The sequence below is a fragment of the Hemitrygon akajei genome, chromosome 1 (assembly GCF_048418815.1).
Source record: "Hemitrygon akajei chromosome 1, sHemAka1.3, whole genome shotgun sequence".
NCBI lineage: Eukaryota > Metazoa > Chordata > Chondrichthyes > Myliobatiformes > Dasyatidae > Hemitrygon > Hemitrygon akajei.
In genome coordinates, this window is record NC_133124.1 from 111,576,735 (window position 1) to 111,596,623 (window position 19,889).

The following is a 19,889-nucleotide window of genomic DNA, read 5'->3' on the forward strand; positions in this document are numbered from 1 at the left end:
ATCATAGTTCCATGTACTAATTCATGCTTTAAGTTCATCACCTTTACCAGTAATACTCCTAGCATTAAAATACACACACTTCAAACTCTCTGTTTCATTTTATCTATTACATTGTGCTTGGCTGTTTATACTGGCCCTGACATCTGCCTTCCTCTCCATCCCTCCTCTATCTGACCTGGTTCTCTGGTTACCATCCCTTGCCAAACTAGTTCAAACTTTCCTGCATAACAGTAGTGAACATCCTGGCCTGGGTATTGTTTCCGTCCAGTTTAGTTGCACCCCGTCCCTCTTGTACAGGTCACCCCATCCCAGAAAAGGTTCTAATGATCCAAGATGCTGAAAACCTGCCCCCTGCACCAGGTTTTCAGCCACTCATTCATCTGTACTATCGTCCCTGACTAGCACGTGGCACTGGGTGTAATGCAGAGATTACTACCTTTGAAATCCTGTCTTTCAGTCTCTTTCCTTACTCCCTATGTGCAGTGCAGGACCTCTTCCCCCTTTCTACCCATATCATTGGTACCAATGTGCAGCACCAACTTCTATCTGCTCACCCTCCCTCTTGAGAATATGCTGCTGCCGCCCTAAGACATTCTGGACCCTGAGAGGAAACATTACCATCATGGCATCTCTTTTCTGGCCACAGTTTTGTTTGTCTGTAATCATTCAGTGATTAGTCTTTTATGTACGATATCTACATTAAACTAGGCATTACTGTATTTACATGTTTTGACCAATTTTGCACCTTATTCCATTTTTGGTTTAGTTACTTGACTGTTCTGTCAGTTACTGAAATTCCTGTTCAAAAATAAGTGTTATCCAAGCAATAAAGATTGATTGAATATCAGTATTATCCCAATATCAGGGTCTCTTCATTGAAACATGTTGGGTATAGTCAGTTATATAACTAAGATTAAGAATGAACTATCTTGGACATGAGGTAAAGTTAGAGGTGGAATGCAATTATTAAAAAGTAGTTTCCATTCAGCATTTAACATTGGGTCTAGAATGAGATGAGACTAATGGAAAGAACATATCATGCAGAAAGGGTGTTGGATGGGATGTTGCTAAAAATGCTTTAAGCGTCTTTGACCCACTTCACCTTTACTAGTAGACCATTGTTGAAACACTACGCAATCTTCTATTATATCACATTGCTATTTTTTTCTTTTCATTTGCTCTAAATATCTGCAGAGGCTGTACTAGAAACAGATGTGCTGACAAGCGACATGATTTGAGATATAGGATCTGTAAGGCAGCTGAGTATGGTGTTCACTAATTGAACAGGAGTAGACTGTACATGAGGAGACCACCTTACTTATGTCCATACAGCATTTCCACATGCTTTAACAGATTATGGATATTTTTTATATAGCATGCTAGGTACAGACTGGGGGACAGAATGGGTTAATGGGATTGGTTTTGCTTTACTCTTGACCTATCTGATTTTATGTTAATAAGAGAGGCGAACTCTTAGGCTGAGCCCTTGGCGTGCCGCACAACAACAGCCAGTTATGAAACCCTGAGAGCGGGTCCCATTCCTGCAAAGAACTGTAGTCAGTGTATAACTCCAGGTCAGTGTCTTCCAAAGAACCCTGAAAGGGAAAAATAAAGATATTAAGGATGGAAATGGAGCTATTTCCGGATGCACTCCGGAACTCCGCTCTGCCTCAGAGATGTCCTGGAGTTGTGGAAAGTGCAATAAAATGCAAGTAGCTAAACAGTCATTTGTTGTCATGGGCAGAATGGTCTCTGTGCCATAAATTTCTCTCATTCTCTGAAATAAATCTTTTTTGTAAGAATTTTGACCAGCTATAATTATTTCAAAAACTGCCAAGCCTTTTGCAAGTCAAGACCTATACTTATCCACTAACTTCTTTCCATCAAGGGTTCCCAACAAATTTAATAGTAAAAGCTTGGCTTCAATACATTTGAGTCTAGGATTTATTGCAGTGATTTCATAGTGAATGTTAAATTGCATATTTTGCAGTCAACTAATAGTACTCCCACTTTGGATTTCAATGATGAGGCCTCTAATTCCCTGTGCTGCACAGAAGATCTTTTGTGTTAGGGTTGCTTCATTTGTATCTTAGTCTGTAGGGTTCTGTGCTCATTAAAAACTAACACAAGATCATGCAGCCTATTTTAACTTCTGACCTCTCGTTAAGTAAAATGGGACACTGCAATTGTTTCAGAGCTAATATTGACCAAAGCAGAACCTGTTGCATAATGAAAGTTGAATAAATAAAAATCTATGCAGATACTTTTGTGTGATACTGAGGGAATGTTGTTACTATTTTTTTTAGTTGGGCCTTAACTCATGTGGAAATTGCAGGTTCCATGTAAATGTTTTATCAAGGGAAAGGAGCACATGCCTCCACTAACCGCCACCAAAAACAAAATGCAGAGCTGATGCTTCACTGGAATATCAAAATCTGGTTCACTCATCACTGATCACTTAGCTGTGGGATCTGTTTTTACAGATTAACTTCTATATTGTCCACCTTAAAGCAGCGACTACACTTTGAAATACTTCATCTGCAAGGCACTAGGAGAGATCCTGAGTTCCTGAGAGGTTACAGGCTGACTTTTTCCTGTCTGTTGCATTAAAGCACACAGCGTGATCCAAATATTTATTAGTAAACCATTTCTGCACATCTTTTGTTCTGTTTATATTTTGAAGTTTTCCGCCTTCTGTCGTCATTTTTTTTAGCTGCATATAGATTAGTACCTCCCCCTGCAATAACTGTCCTTTCAGTTTCATGCTTAATATTAAGATATAATTATTTTATATTGTGGAAACATCGTCGATTTTACAGTCAGTGTAAGGAGTAATTTAATCTGTTCAGATGACTTCAATGACCATTTGAGATTTTCTTCTGTGGTTTATAATGTCCTCTGAAACCCGAGGGTAAACTAGAGCCTTATAATTCACTTCTAACTATATGTAATTCTGTGTCCATTGCACTTAAGTAATAATGACCAAGTGCCTGCCCCTTTCCGGAGAACTGATAATAAACAGATCAGATTGAAGGATGAGCCTGCCAGCTGAGACTTTCCACCGTCCGATTCCCGGCTCTTGGAGCCATGACCTCGTCTTTTTAGTGGCTTTCAAAATTATTGACTCACTCGAACGGTAGCAAAATCTTCCTTACAAATGACCCACTGAATCAATCTTTCCTTGTGCATTCAAGTTTAGTGGCAGAATATTTTAAGCTAGTTATGAGACTGTTTTGCAAAGTTTGCACAAAATCCACTTTATGAGCAAGAGACCCTTGAAACTCTGTTTCATCCCTTTTTCTCTTTGTCTGCCTGTGTCTTACTGCCTTCCAGTCTCTGCCTTGCACTGACGATAATGCTCTCTGCCCCCATCACAGTCTGCCTCCATCTCTTCATTTTGTCTCTCGAGTCTCATTACTTTTAATTGACGGGGTTTTAAAAGATCCTGCCTTTGACATAATGAATAACCTTCTGTACCAAGGAGCAGATTAGTGAAATCAATAATCTGATTGGGATTGTAAATAAGCATTACAAGTCATAAGGTCCCCAGAGTAAAGCACTCCAGGGATCTGGAGACACGACTTTTTAAACATTTTTTAAAAAATGGTACTTTTTCACACTACTTAAACATCAAGCTCTTTGTGAAAAAGGATATTTAAGTAGAAAGACTTAAATGATTTTGTTACAAAGTGGACAGTTTTGCTTGATATTTTACGTGTTTAATTAAAGCACCATTAATCTAATCTTTAACAATTTTCTTCAGTATTTTCTAATAACTTTTGAAGATTATTCTCTACAGAGAATGTGCCTAACTCACCCAAAGGTTATGCAATTACACATTCTTGTAGATAAGACGGAGACATGGATGTGATCTTTCTGCAGTGCCCATTGTAAATATTTTCAAGCGCAAGTTGGGTAGGCAGGTTAAGTCACAGACAAACCTGTTAGTCTACAGTGGCCTTCACAAACACATGATCATCCAAAGCGCTTTACAGCCAATAGAGGAGCTCCACAGTAGCTGAAATACAGCAACATTTGTAAAGTAGTAGCACCCAATTTGGTACTTAGCAAGCTCACACTGATAAGTGTGTTCATGACATTGATACACTTGTAATGATAGCAGGAATCCAAAGACAAATCCCAAGTTCTTCTAAGAAAACACATATGGGGATCATTTGCATGGACCTATGAATATAGATGGGGCCTACATTTACCTTTTCAGTTGTAAAGCAGGATCTCTGACAATGCAGTACTCCCTTGGTATTGCATGAGATTATCAGGCTGGGCCTCTGTGCTGAAGGCTGTCTGGAATGAGACTGGACTCACAGCTTCAAGGCAAAAATGACTACTTACCGAGACAGCTGACACATGATATCAGTATTCTAGCAGTTGCCATTATTAACGCTGTTAAGTATAACCTACATATTTTGCCTAAACCTACGTATTTTTGATTTTTGTTTTATCCCCACTGGAGGAAATGTGCTGAAAGGCGGAACACATACTTTATGCAGCAGTAAAGGTTAATTGCTAACGTAAGTGGTTGCATTAATCCAGTGTGTGTGAATTGTTGTTCTTAACTCTGTGCCTAAAGCACTAGAGTCTGGCATTGTGTGAGAATATCATTGTTGTTACACATTTTTCCTCCTTAAAGCATTTAACTAATTGGGGTATAATGCTCTGGATATTTACAGAACTTTATCAGACAAGAAAATAAAGCAGACCACACTGCCTCTAGTGGTAAACACAAGAACGAACACACGCAAACATCCTGTAGCTAATAGTGTGTAATCTTTACAAGCTGCTCAATTGAGCAATGATGGTATATTGCTGTCCTTTTTAATATATCAATTATTCCTGATAGAGCATTGAACAAATACCCACTGTAAAGTTACAATCTTTTTGTGGAGCATTCTTTGTTTTCTACTTCATTTCAGTGCAGTTTGCACAGTAGCAGTTTTGTTTGATCTGTGGTCTTTCTTCAATGATCTTTTCATATTTTGGAAATATTGCTGTGTCAAAACATTTGCTGAAGATTATGGGGTGGGAAGTGCTTCAAAGAAAATGAAATAATTTTAGCAGTCCTGACATAGAACAAGAAATTGGGTCTCTGCATTAATAAATTATATGAAAAATGTTTTGAGGTGCCCCATTCATTTTCAAAACTATAAAATAATATTACTGTTCCTTTTTATCATTTTTCTTCAGTCTTTTTCTTGAAATTTGTTTCCATCTCTTTCTCCTCTCTTGCTGTCTTTAATCTTATATGAACAGCAAATGATCAGCCTGTTACCATATGATTTAATTTTGAGATGTATAATGTAATAGCTTATTAAAATCATGAGTTGTTTTATAATAGCATAATTTTAATAGTAATTACTTGTTCCATGTGTTTTAATGTTTTTGTGCATTCAGTTTGGATCATTTATGAACAAGTGATGATTGCTGCCCTTGACTGCAGTCGTGACAATTTGGCAACAGTAAGTACTGATACCATTAGACGTTATTTCCCAGTTCTATCTCTCTGTGTTTTTAGGCTTTTGAATGTGTGTAAATTTTATTAAAATGCAAATTATTGAAGACTTACTTGCACACAACACTATATCCAAGCAGTTTATGCACAGTCTTGAAGCACCACATAAAAATAAGGAAAAGTACCTGAAGCTGAAAGTATGTAGCACTTTAGTTGTTCCTCAAATTTCAGTTTGGATTTTTTTTTGATTTGCTTTTGCATAAATGTAAATTATTTGTGCTGGAATTGTGAACCTGAAGCCAAATAGTTCTAGAAGATAATATTACTCCAAGAGACACAATTGATAATGTTGCCCACTGTAGATTAGATGTCATGCAACCCCCTTTAGAAATGGAGTTGTATGATTTTGTTGAAGAACTTCTGTGAACTTATTTATTAAATTAATTTAGAGCTTCAGTTTGTATTGCTTTATCTGTTTAACATACAGATTAAAGATTAAATTGGCAGAGTGCAGGAAGTCTGTTTGACAAGCTGACATGAAGAGAGGTGGGAGTTGAGCATGTTGAGTATAACTTCGACTTGTTGGTGTGAATCACCTATTGCTCTGCTGTCTAAAATGTAGGATTGTGTACCCTTCTCCCCTTCCTCCATAATTTTATCTTAAAGCTCATGTTTCTGTTTTATCTAATATGCAAGGGTCTCTCTAGCCAGGCAAAAACAATACAGTGGCTTTTGGTTAATAGGGACACATTGGGACCAATACATTTTGGCCCATTTAACTGGCTGCCCAAATTAGCCAAAGTTGCATGGAAATTGTTAAAAAGGTATAAAAATGACAAACTACCATTTAACTGAGTAACAAATTATGTATTTAAATGAAATACAGAACAAATTAGAACACTACCAAAGCTACTGCAGTACTATAAAACTGCGTATTAGCTCTTAGTTGTTATTTCTGTTGTGTATGTTGCCAGTGTACGCTGCCGTGTTCTTTTGATTGATTGGCAAGTCTCCTGCCTCAGTTTTGAGGCATAGTGTCCCAAGTAAGTGAAGGGAATCACTGTTATTTTCTCAACGAGTTTTTGTTCTTTAAGAGTTGTCCGAGATAAGAGGCTGCCCCGATTAACTGATTACCCAATTAACCGAAATTCACTGTATCAGCAAATCGGTCCTGAATGTGCAACCTTACCTGACCAGCTTAGCTGGAGCCTACTTCCTACAGTAGTCTATTTAAATTTGTCATGAGCTCAGGTTAAGAGAAAAGAGGAGATGCATAGCAGGTATAGCAAGTTGGAACAAATGCAGTGCTTATGGAGTGCAAGAAATGTAAGAGAACACTTTAGAAATCAGGAAGGCATGAGGTTGCTCTAGCAGACAAGGTGAAGGAAAATCCCAAGCTATTCTACAGATATGTTAAGAGCAAAAGAACTGCAAGGGACAAAATTTACCAGAATAGTAATCTATGTGTGAAGCCTAAACAGATGGGGGAGATCCTTAAATCCATTCTTGGCATCTGTATTGCTTGGGAGACGAATACAGAGTCTATAGAAGTGAGGCAAAGCAGTATCAATTTCATGGACCCTGTACAGATTACAGAGGAGGAGGTGTTTGCTGCCCTGAAGCAAATCAGGGTGGACAAATCCCCAGAGTCTTCAAGGTGTTCCCTTGAACCCTACGGCAGGCAAGTACAGAAATTGCCAGGGCCCTAGCAGAGATACTTAAAGCATCCTTAGTGAAAAGAGAGGTAATAGAAGATTGAGAAGAGATTCAATAGGGGTATACAAAATTATGAGGAGTTTAGATAGGTTAAATGCAAACAGTCTCTTTCCATTGAGTTTAGGAGGGACGACAACCAGAAATCATGCTTTAAGTGTGAAAGGTGAGAAGTTTTAAGGGGAACATGGGAGGAAGCTTCTTCATTCAGATGCTTGTGAGAATGTGGAATGAGCTGCCAGCACATGTGGTCCACGTGAGCTCAATTTCAATGTTTAAAAGAAGTTCGGATGGGTACCTGGATAGTAGGGATATAGATGCTGTGGTCCCTGGTGCAGATCAATGGTCCTAGGTAGTTTAAATTATTTTTGGCATGGACTTGTTGGGCCAAAGGGCCTGTTTCTGTGCTGTATTTCCTCTATAACCCTGTAGAGAAGGGTGGATGATGGGAAAACAATACAATTGACATTCTTTGTGCGAGTGACTTTGGGCACTGGTAAAATCCTGTAAAAAGCTTTGCAATGAAATAGTTTGTTTTTTTTCTTTCAGTTAGTGTTCATAGTTGGACGGCAGGTCAGAGCAGTTGTAAATTGGAGCGGATTGTTTGTTAACTGCGGATTCAGATTTACAGCTTTCACCCTGTGAATAATGTCTGCTTAGTATGTACTATACTTTGGAGTGAATCAGAAATGCTACCTAACTATGCAGCTTTCAGTTTAATAAAAGGCACCTGCAACATTGAAAGTTAAATGTCAAGGCAAAATTCATGAATTCTCTTTTGCCCAGACTGTTGCTCACAAAGAGGTCCATCGCACTTCAAAACAAAATGTCAACTGATGAGCTTATAATAGTTTCACTTGGCTTTTATTCAAGAAGATCGGAAGCTAAGCTTAGGACATTTGGGAGATTGTTTTGGAAGGACAATTATGTAGGATTACTTAAGGAAAATTTAACTTAACCCTTTTATCGAACACTATTTTACCTGTTGTGTGTGATACTGCAGTTTGAATATTTCTTGTACCTTTTACTCTTGCATCTTACCTGGTGAAGTACAGGAATAGGAACATTGAAAATTCCATTCCTTGAGACTGTTTTGAGCTTGATTTATGTGATTTTTCTTTTCACTTCATGGTCTCCAGATTTAGGGTAACCTTTCTAAAGTATGTTTCCTGATTAGCTTCTGAGTGACCCAGCTCTAATATATCTTGATTTTCCCAAGAAATATCTTGTCTGTGTTTACAATGTCATATCAACATAGAGTAGGCCCTTCAGTCCAAGCTGTCTTTGCTGACCATGATGCCAGATTGAACTAATCCTATCTGCCTGCCCATGGCTATACTCCTCCATTCCCTGCCTGCTCAGATGCCTGTCTCAATGCTCCTTACTATTGTTATTCTATTGTGTCCTTCTGTCATTTCAAACACCTTGATCAGTTTGCTTATTAATGTATTAGACTTCTGGGTATACAAATCAAGTTTATACAACCTTTCCTCGTAATTTATCACTCTAAATGCTAAAACAATTCTTAGCAGCATCTGCTCCAAGGCTTCTATGTTGGAGTATGTGTTCAGGTTTCTGAACCTCTGTGAAGATCCTCATTTCCCTTTACAGGATAGATATTTGTTTGGTAAGTAAATTGGTAGCCAAGCCAAACAGAGTTGACGAATAGATCAGATCAGCTATTCATTATCAAACATTTTCTAAATTCAGACAGCTCACACCCTTTGTGTTCCTACCAGTCACCTCATGGTCTCCCTCCCTTTATTCACATTTCCCGTTCTTCCCCATGTCTCATTGTCAATACGGATTATCCTCCATCACTTCGTTCCATCAGCTCATTTGAGTTGTGCCAATCTTCCCGGATATCTTCTTCATTTGCTTACTTTGCACTTCACCCTTTTGGTTCTACCTGCCCATCTGTTTCGATCTATCATTTACCCTATCTGTCTCTAATCTTCCTCTTCTCCTTTACCTGCCTCTACCTGTCTACTGTTTCTTCATTTCTTATGTTTCCGTCTATCACCCACCAGCTATCCTCTCTCTGCACTCTCAGTCCTGATGCCGGGTCATGGCTTGAAATGTTGACCATTGATTTTGTCTTCACAGATGCTGTCTGGCATTCTGTGTTCTTCCAGCAGTTTGTTATTTTGCTTCACATCAGTGTTGTTGAATGGAATGACAGAGCCCATTCAGGGGTGGGAGGGCTTGTTTTTTTCCCCCTTATCTTGCTGTAGATAATAGCCTCAGAAGGGTTTCACAGCAGACACTTGCCTCAGGCTATTCTTTAGCCATTCCTGTATTTGATCACTTTTAGTTCCCTGAGCCAAAGTAATCTGAGTACTTAAATTATCTTGACACTGAGATAAACTGAAATGCACAGCTGGTACAGCAAACATTTCCACAACTGAACTGATATCATTTATTTTTTTAGCAATTTTAACAGTTTTAATGTGACCACCAGGTTTACTGATCTTGGGCTGGATCACATTGATCTGTATCTGTGAAGTGAGGCTTGTTCATTCATTGCACAGAACAAATCTGCCTAGGAGTAGTTAATGTTCGCATGTTAATATTGCGTTGACGTTCTGCTCCGAGCATTTTCGAGTCTCTCGAGATTTCTTGTAAGTAGGAAATGCTTTGTCAGTTGAATAAGAAAGAAACTGGGTTAGGAGACTGGATTATCCTGCACAAGAAACTCACATGGGGATTATACTATGCTGATTTCATGTGCACTATTTTACCATAAATTTATAACCTAGCATTATGCAGTATCTTACATATCATAAACAGCAGTCAGGAGACTACACATAGTTTCATCCTTATTCTTGCAGTATGTATAACTCAAAATATAGAATAAGTTCTCAGAAGATGTGCAGTGATGAAGGGGCCCCTTTATACCTTTGGTGTTTGTAGTGGTTGCAAAGAGGTACCTGGCCCCATCCTACCTTCTGGAACTGCAGATCTCAGCTCTTCAAGTACACACCGGAGTACTTAAATGTAATAAGTTTCCTATTTCTACCACCAAATTTCAGGTAGAGCATTCTGGACCCTTCCCAATCACTAGGTGAAAAATAAATGCTTACTTCTCCTGTAATTCTACCAGTTTGATCTCTGCCCCTTGTTCTTTGAGCCCGTAACAGAAATGGGTGCTTCATATTTCCCCTTTGTTGACCTCTCGTAGATTTATTGAAAGATCTATTGCGGAACTCTTGAAAGGAACTGAGAACTGCTCACGTTGACTCAGAAGGGAATCATGAGAGAGTTTAAAACATATTTTTGAAATAAGTTTATTTCCCTACTGTAAAATTATGTTTTAAGGGATTCTTGTTGCTTGAAACTCTTTGAGGCAGCTAATTGGCAAATCAGGGTTGAGGTTGTGTACATTTGTCATCAAACACACGCTTGTGAATTAAGTTTCTCTTCTGCCTTCTCTGTTCCAAAGAAAACAACCTCAGTCTGACCAGTCTGTCTTTCTAATCCTGGCACAGCTTCATAAATCTTCCCTGCACCCTCTCCAACGCAGTCACATCTTTCCTGTCATTACCATGTTCGTCGGACTCTCTCTTCCGTAATAAGATATCGCACTGCCTAGGGGGAAAAAAAACTCTTTTATTAATTTGTCAATGCACTTTTATTGATGGCTTCCTCTTTGAATGAATTCTCTAGAATTCTCCATATTATCTGTGTCTAATTATTAAGGAGGGGCAGATGGCATGTGTATGGGTTCCATGTGATCAAAATTTAGATCTAAAGCAAGTGGTGAAAGTCAATGTTGTTTAAAAATGACGGTAAGCATTATCCAAAATAAAACATAATTTATTTTTCTGTTGTAATGTTTCACAATGTTTATGTTGCTGGCAAGGCCAGCTTTTTGGCCTTTCTATTATTTGACTATTAATAAATTCTAGTTCAACAAACTGATGTGTGTACCTTCTTGCTGGCTGACTGTCAGTTTACTGTAACTACAGTGAAAGGGTGTCGGGGGGACAGGCAAAATTGAACTTGTGCTGCTTACAATCCACAGCAATGTCTGCAAGAACTCCGCAAGCAATTTCCAGGCAGCCACCGGGTGAAACGATTGACTGGCATGCAATATGAATCACTTGAAAGGTACTGGAGAACTGATGCATTCCACCACAGAAGGAATCGTGTAAGGGAATTGTGCAACTTGTAAAATATGTTTCCATTGTAAAGTTATAATTTAATGTTTCTCTTTGCTTAAATACTCTTTTAAATAGCTGCTTGGTAAATTGGGGAATAGGTCTTGTGCATTTGACATCAAGCACAAGCTTGTGATTGATCTGATCTGATCTGAGCCTGACAGATGATATTTAGAGATATTTAATGCATCTAAGTACTCAATCATTTGACTAGATAAACTAATTAATCTTTCTTAAGGTATGATGATGCCAACAAGATGTATGATGGAATATTGCAGGATGATCCAACAAACACCGTAAGTAAATAAGACTTTCAGAGCATTTTGTGGGAAATCTAAATGTTTATTCACGCGAGTCAACTGCTGGGCAGATAGATATTGTAGAAGAGAGAAACCTTCAGCATTATTTGAGTTCTGGTGTTAATCTGGCAAAGTACCTTGGTTCAGTTTCTGTAGTTTTGTAATATAATTTGCAGCTCAAACTTCTGTTTATCATTAACATCTTGCGTTATCTCAGTTTAGTGAAGTTTGTGGAATTTATTTGATCAGTGTTAGGAGTGAGAGCTGTTGATGAATCTCTTGACTCACCCACAAGAGCTGTCAACATATTTAATGGAGTTATTTGGGGGAAGTGACCCATTCTCTGTGCAAAGGAGTGGAGGCAAAATTAATCTGTATGTTGGAGGTTAATGCAAGAGAAGAACTGCTCTAGAGCTTTAAAATGCATTGCATTCTGCCACTTGGCTTTTGATAGCTGTGCATAAAGCATTCTTGACCCCAGCAGCATGGAAGGCAGGAGTCTGCAGTTCTGGCATCACATATTCTCCACATAGTTGTGTCAGTGGTATTGGAAAATGCAAATAATAAACTAATAACTGTACAGCATGCGTAAATGTTTGGTTTGCGCTTTCCACTGCATTGGTTTCTATCAGTTTTGGATGGCATGATATCATCAGCATAATACAAATGTTATTCTGTTAATCCAAGAAGTGAAAATTTTACTTGATGAAACTAATTGGGTTGAGTGAAAGTAGAGCAAGCATATTGCCTCTAAGCAAATAATCATGTAAACTTCATGATTGGTAGAAGGGAGGGAGTTGTTTGGGTGGGGGATGGGAAGAGATTGAATTTTGCATTCCCAGATTAGCTGATCTACCTGTCGTGAATACAGAGTGCAGCCTGATTAAATAGATGTGAAGAGATGAAGGGATCAAAACCAAATGCCAAATAAAACACGGTACTTCAAAAGTTGTATGAAACGTGTGTTATCGGCCAGGATTTACATGAAGACGGATTACCTTCTGGTATTCTTTCAGATCTGAAGTTGGACAACATCTGCAACGGTGTGGATGTGTAACAGACAGAATGCCCCCTCCCTGCCCCCCATTCATTCTGCCTTGTCGTTTTGATCCTGAATTCAGTCTCTTGTTTTTGTGGATTCCTTAGTATGCAGTTAAGATCAGATTTGTTTAATAAATTATTGGGTGTTGGAAGTTGCTCAGATGTTAGGTACCTGCTGATAATCATTCCCATAAGGGACATGTAGCAGAATAACACACTACACGATTTTAAGCAGCGACCTTTTGCCTTGTTAGTTTTGGCATATGAGAAATTTGTAATGGTTTCTTCTGCTGTGTCAGTTGCCTGTATTGGTGCTGCCTTAGAATATTAAGTTTTCATGTTGACAGCTGCTGTAAGGTAAACAGACAGAATGAAGAGAGAAAAAAATCCGTGTGCTAGGGAGCAGGGAAATTGCCACTATTAGAAACTGTTTTTAATCTATACTTATGTTTAACCAAATCATCTTCAATATAAGTACTTTTTCAGCTAAAAACATCCTGCAGTTTTCAGTGTTAACTCATCTGATTTTGTGTCTGTGGATGTACCACATATAAATCTCCCTGGAGGTCAATGAACCTGTTAACTCTTCACTGATAGAAAATAGATTTCTAAAGTGTAATTATACACTTTGCAGAAGATACAGTGTGGATATTTTATATTGAGAGATAAAGTGACCCTTGGTGAATCCACAATTTCTTGCAGTGGGAGCCTTGAAGCTTTTTAATTCCTTTAAGGGATCATGCCTTTAGTATCACTTTCTAAAAGCTTTTAATTGTCTGTATGCCTGACCAGTGTATGAGAGATGAAACTGAAAAGTCAAAGTCACTGTCTCGTGATAGCAGTAAAAATTTAAGAAATGCTGAGACAAGTCATTCGATAAGGTGTCTGATCTCTTATTTTAACCCCAAATTCCTGCATTAACCCCATATTTCTTTATTCCCTTAATATTTACAATTCTGCTAATCTCTTTTGTGAATGTAATCAGTGACTGAGCTTTCTGCTTGGGTAGAGAATTCAAAAGACTTGCTATAGTTTTGGATGAACAAATTCCTTTCCTTTCTCCCTTGAATGGCTGAACCCTTATTTTGAGATTGTGATCCATTTTTGTAGGGGGAAGCATCATTCCTGCATCTACCTTGTCAAGCCATGTAAAAATATTACTTGGTTCAATGGGATCACTTCTCATTCTCTTCTGTTCTTGAGAGTGTGGGTCTGGTCTGCATAAACTCTCCTTGTGTCAAACCTGCCATCCCAGAAGTTAATCTTCTGAGCCTTCACTACACACTGCTTATTGCAAATATCTCCTTTCATCAAGCAGAACAAGACACAGTATTTCAGATTTGCTCCATGCAATTGGAGCAGGACTGCTCTACTCTTGTAATCAAGTCTGCTTAAAAACTACAGGCCAGCATACTTCTTGTCTTGCAATTGGTATGCTAGCCCTGCATATGAACTTTCAGTAGTTCATGTACTGAGCATCAATGCCTTAAAACCTCTCACTTAGACTATTTTTCTATTTTTTATATAGGATGCCCTCACAATTTTTGCACAAGATGTTTCAAATGCCACATCGTTAACTATTCAACTAACCTGCCTGAATCCCCATGAAGTCCACCCATGCACCTTTTTACAGTTCGTGCTACCCCCCTCCAGCAAATTTAGATGCATTGCACTTGATCTCCTCATCCAAATCACCATCTTTCTACACAAAATGTTGGAGGAACTCAGCAGGCCAGGCAGCATCTATGGAAAAAAGTACAGTCAACGTTTCGAGGCGAAACCCTTCGGCAGGACTGGAGAAAGAAAGCTGAGGAGTAGATATCACTGTTAACCATTCTTGAATTTGGATCAAGAGAAGATCCTGAAATCTCTCTGACATGTCTTTATGCAGCTCACCCAGATGTGCACAGTATACTTGAAGATCATCATCTGGTATTTTTTCTTTCTCTTCCAACTCCATGAGGCTTGGAAATTGGAAAAGGTGTGATGACCAATGTTGCACTTCAATCGAGTTAACTTGGAACAACATGTGGAAATGACTGATATGCCTTTGATAAAACTCACATCGTTTCCTTGCAATTGAAGATTGATTTCATTAAACTTTGCAAATAATTCTAACAAATAAGCAATATCATGCCTAATATTCTTGAGTTAATTACTAAATGAAGTATTCAGGTCTTCAAAGAATTTTATTACCATTTCAAAAAGTGCATGAAAGTATCTCAGGCAGTTTTGAGAGCCATCTGAACAAGTGTTCAGACTGTTATCATTCTCCAAATGGACAAGAGTTGAAAGCATGGTATTTGATTTTATTTACTGCTGTGATAACAACATTTAATGATTTGGCAGCTGTTTTTTTTGTGACAAGATGCTGTCTGTGAATTACACCGTGAATGGTAAATATGAGGGGTGGAGATATGTCTCTACCAAAGCAGTTGTAAGGCACTCTTTCCGTCCGCTACCCTGCAGGTCATCCTTGGGCATGGTGTAGCACCTGCTTTGCCGCCCCACCCTCCTCCCGACCAGGGTCACATGAAGCCATGGGAGCAGGTGGTGCATATCACGTCCCACACATGCAACCACTGACACCATGCAGACAGTCTCTGAAGAGTATTGATAATGGCTTGGGGTCACCTGTCTTGCAAAGACAGCCCAGAAGAAAGCAATGGCAAACCACTTCCGTAGAATAATTTGCCAAGAGCAATCATGGTCATGGATAGACCATGATCGTCTGCGTCATACAACATGCTACATAATGGTGATGACTAGTGGTGTCTTGACATTGATGATGCCCCATCTGTTGCAAAAGCAAGCATGTTGGTGAGTGGAATGTCCTTCTCTTTGAAGAATTGCTTGACATCCCAAAATATTAACTCCCCCTTCTTATCTGTTTCTAGTCCCCTTGCAAATTACCACCCTTGAGCCATGCTTTCATCTTTTATGAAGTGAACATAACCATGAAGTGAAGTGAAGATTTTTCACCTGGCAAAGTTGACTCATCCAACTGCAGAGCAAATTCTGTTGTCTTAAGTATTTTGCACAAGGTATCTTCCACATTCTCAGGCATTTCATTATTTGTCGTTGAACAGAGTTGTCACTGAGTGGAATTGTGTAAGTTATTTGATTTGGTAACTTAAGCAAAACTGTACTCAGAACATCCTTTACTGCTGACAGAATTAGTTCTTCTCCAATTGTTTGGAGCTTTCCAGAATTAGCAATGAGGAATGAAATGTGTGAAACACACAAACCATCACTGTTTCGCTGTAAATTGCTGGAAAACATGTTTTGAAGTGTTTTCCATTTTTGAAAGTTTTCACAAAGTGACTGAAAATTAGCTAACTTTTTGTTGGTTTATCAGATATATTCTCTTCAAATGTTCAAGGAGCATGGATGGTTTCAGTGCTTCATTTGGAAAAAAAACTTTTTTCATTCAACAGACACATTGGCTGTCATTGGTTGCTTGACGTTGGTATAAATCCATTTTTCAGATACTCCACACCATACTGTCTATACTTCTTTTTTGTTCCGTCTGCTTCTACCATTTTCATTATAAATTAACAACAACAGTCAATCACCTATTGTTTGAGTCCAACCTCAAGCGTTGCAATCAATAAAGGGAAAAGTTATGATTTCATCATAGCTCATGCAAAACCTGGTACGTAAACTGGGATAGTGATATCTCTGTTGGGCTGTGGGCTAAAGAAAGCAGGCAAGACCATTTCATACCAAGTCAAGTCACTTTTTTTTGTCATTTTGACCATAACTACTGGTAGAGTACACAGTTAAAACGAGACAATGTTTTTCAGGACCATGGTGCTACATGAAACAATACAAAAACTGCAGTGAAACAACACAAAAACTACACTAGATTACAGACCTACACAGGACTGCATAAAGTGCACAAAACAGTGCAGGCAGTACAATAAAGACAATAGGCACAGTAGAGGGCAGTAGGTTGGTGTCAGTCCAGACTCTGGGTATTGAGGAGTCTGATGGCTTGGGGGAAGAAACTGTTACACAGTCTGGTCGTGAGAGCCCGAATGCTTCGGTGCCTTTTCCCAGATGGCAGGAGGGAGAAGAGTTTATATGAGGGGTGCATGGGGTTCTTCATAATGCTGTTTGCTTTGCGGATGCAGCGTGTGCTGTAAATGTCTGTAATGGCGGGAAGAGAGACCCTGATGATCTCTAATTTTTTCCCATTGAATGCCATACTCTCATTAACAAGATTTGTGTCACTGTGTGATTGGAGTATGGGAATCATACTCCAGCATTGTACTACAGCAATGAAGCTTGGGTCAGGCCCGGAATTAACACGATTTCTTCAGTCCAGGTTTCTCATGATATGCCAAATGCAGAAGTATCACATTGCTTTTCAACAACTATAATGATTAATTATATAATGATATAATTAACTATAATGATACATTAATGATCTGGATGATGGGGTGGTAAGTTGGATTAGTAAGTATGCAGATGATACTAAGGTAGGTGGCGTTCTGGATAATCAAGTAGGTTTTCAAAGCTTGCAGAGAGATTTAGGCCAGTTAGAAGAGTGGGCTGAGCAATGGCAGATGGAATTTAATCCTGCTAAGTGTGAGGTGCTACATTTTGGTAGGAACAATCCAAATAGGACATACATGGTAAATGGTAGGGCATTGAAGAATGCAGTAGAACAGAGTGATCTAGGAATAATGGTGCATAGTTCCCTGAAGGTGGAATCTCATGTGGATAGGTTGGTAAAGAAAGCTTTTGGTATGCTGGCCTTTATAAATCAGAGCATTGAGTATAGGAGTTGGGATGTAATGTTAAAATTGTACAAGGCCTTGTTAAGGCCGAATTTGGAGTATTGTGTACAGTTCTAGTCACAGAATTATAGAAAATATATCAACAAAATAGAGAGAGTACAGAGAAGATTTACTGGAATGTTATCTGGGTTTCAGCACCTAAGTTACAGGGAAAAGTTGAACAAGTTAGGTCTTTATTCTTTGGAGCGTAGATGGTTGAGGGGGGACTTGATAGAGGTATTTAAAATTATAGATAGATAGATAGAGTTGACATGGATAGGCTTTTTCCATTGAGAGTAGGGGAGATTCAAATGACATGAGTTGAGAGTTGGGGGCAAAAGTTTAAGGGTAACACGAGGGGGAATTTCTTTACTCAGAGAGTGGTAGCTGTGTGGGACGAGCTTCCAGTAGAAGTGGTAGAGGCAGGTTCGGTATTGTCATTTAAAGTAAAATTGGATAGGAATAGGAAATGAATGGAATGGAGGGTTATGGGCTGAGTGTGGGTCAGTGGGACTAGGTGAGAGTAAGTGTTCGGCACGGACTAGAAGGGCCGAGATGGCCTGTTTCCGTGCTGTAATTGTTATATGGTTATAATGCGCTTCGAGCAAAGTCTAAGAGAATGATAGGTTAGCAAAATATGAGGTTATGTGATCATTGTAATCAATTCTGAGGTATTGAGGACCAAATGCTGATTAAAAAGTAATTTCTTAAATTCAACCTGTCATCCCTCTGCTGCCCCCCCTTGCTACCGACCGCACCCCCTACCACCACTGCCCCCTTAGAAACTCCCATTGCCCCTGGGAGCCACTGAAGTATGGGGTAGATGTAGAAAATGGCTGTTCCTGACTTGTGGAGAAATAGGTCTGTGGGTAGTTCTCAGAAATGGAATCCTTACAAAACCTGGGGACTGCCTGTATTTCAATTAAGCACTTTCTACTCAATGAGTTTCAGGCTCCAATCATAGGCCAGCTTCCACATTTTCTTTAGAAAATGATATTTTTATGAAAAGGCGCAAGTTTTTTCTCCTTTGATATTTCAGTTTCTGACTCTACTTGATTTATACATCTGTTTACTCTTCAGCTTGTCTTCTTGGCATCTAGGTTATTTGATATTGCTAACAGTTCTCTCTCCCTGCTGTCATCTTCAGTCGTTGAGACTGTCATCATTACTGCCTTAAAGCAAAACTCTCAAGTTTTCTTGCCTTGTTCACTATAACCTCATCTCCAACTTTTCTCTTCTGTGTTTTTCACTGTTTCTGGAAACAAGTGTTTCCATAAGCAATCAGCAAGTCAGGCAACATCTGTGGAGGAAAATGGACAGTCAACATTTCAGGTCGATACCCTGTGTCAGAACTGATGAGGGATCTCAACCTAAAACATTATTACCTACTTCCCTCCACCGATGCTGCCTGGCCTTCAGCAGTTTGCCTTTTGCTCTAGATTCCAGCATTTATAGTCGTCTTTGTCTCCACAAGTTTTTCACTGCAACTCGAAACGTGACAATAATTAACACTGTGATCCAAAGTCATATTCGTTTTTGCCAGGCTTCTTATTTGAATGTTGCAGTCAGATCTGCACCCTTAATGCAGAGCTCAAATTGATTTCATTAGTTGTTAGAAATCTATCCAGCCTTGTCCTTGGACATTCTGAAGTCTTTGAAATGGCTGATCTCACCATTCCCTTTTCTCCCTCATGCAGTTACATAAGACACATTGCCTGGTTGTATTCTTATCTCTTGACTTGTGGTCAGAAAATAAAGCTCCTCACATGGGTTGTGAGATATATTTGAAAGTTAAGTTATAAATGAAATTGATTGTTACTTCAGGCAAGTACAACCTTAGCTGTGCCTCTTGAGGATTTTGCAGATATTTTGCTTTATGCTTGTATAAATTTTCATAGATCTGAAATCTATTGAAGTGTAATATTTTGATTTAAACCTTATGAGAAAAAAGAGGTTGCAGAGCAACGGTCACAGCAATGACATGGGAAGCGATCATGGTTTGGTAATTCAATGGAACGAGTACTTACAAGGGAAGGAGTATTCATATTGATGACTTGGAGGATAGAAAGGAAAGCATTAGCATTGCATCAAAGAAGGTCCTTTAGCTGTTAATGTCAAATCCACGAATTGTATAAAAACAGAGAACGTATGATTTTGAAATGAACGAGAACTGCATGTTCTTGTCCCTTTTCCTCTGTCCACCATTCACCCTATCATGGCAGCCACATGACAAAATGGGTGATTATCTCGAAGCTGGAAGAAACCTAAGAGTATCAAAACCTTTGAATATTTGGATGTATTTTGCTTGCTTTTTTTTAATCATTAGTTCTACCCTTCCCCAATTTGTGTCCTTTTCTGGAGTGTGGCTCCACGAAATGCTGGCATTGGACAATGCATCCATGGCCTTTAGACACCCTTTCCG

General features: G+C 38.9%; 1 protein-coding gene across 2 annotated transcripts in view; it reads left to right on the forward strand.

The window, feature by feature from the left end:
* The window catches only part of emc2 (ER membrane protein complex subunit 2), a 166,517-nt gene that overhangs the window by 34,626 nt on the left and 112,002 nt on the right, over positions 1–19,889 (forward strand). For both annotated transcript variants that reach the window (XM_073050063.1, XM_073050068.1), the window contains 3 exons: positions 5,413–5,477; positions 11,208–11,293; positions 11,582–11,639. In XM_073050063.1, the coding sequence (XP_072906164.1) occupies positions 5,413–5,477; positions 11,208–11,293; positions 11,582–11,639 (209 nt within the window). The remainder of the gene's footprint in view (positions 1–5,412; positions 5,478–11,207; positions 11,294–11,581; positions 11,640–19,889) is intronic.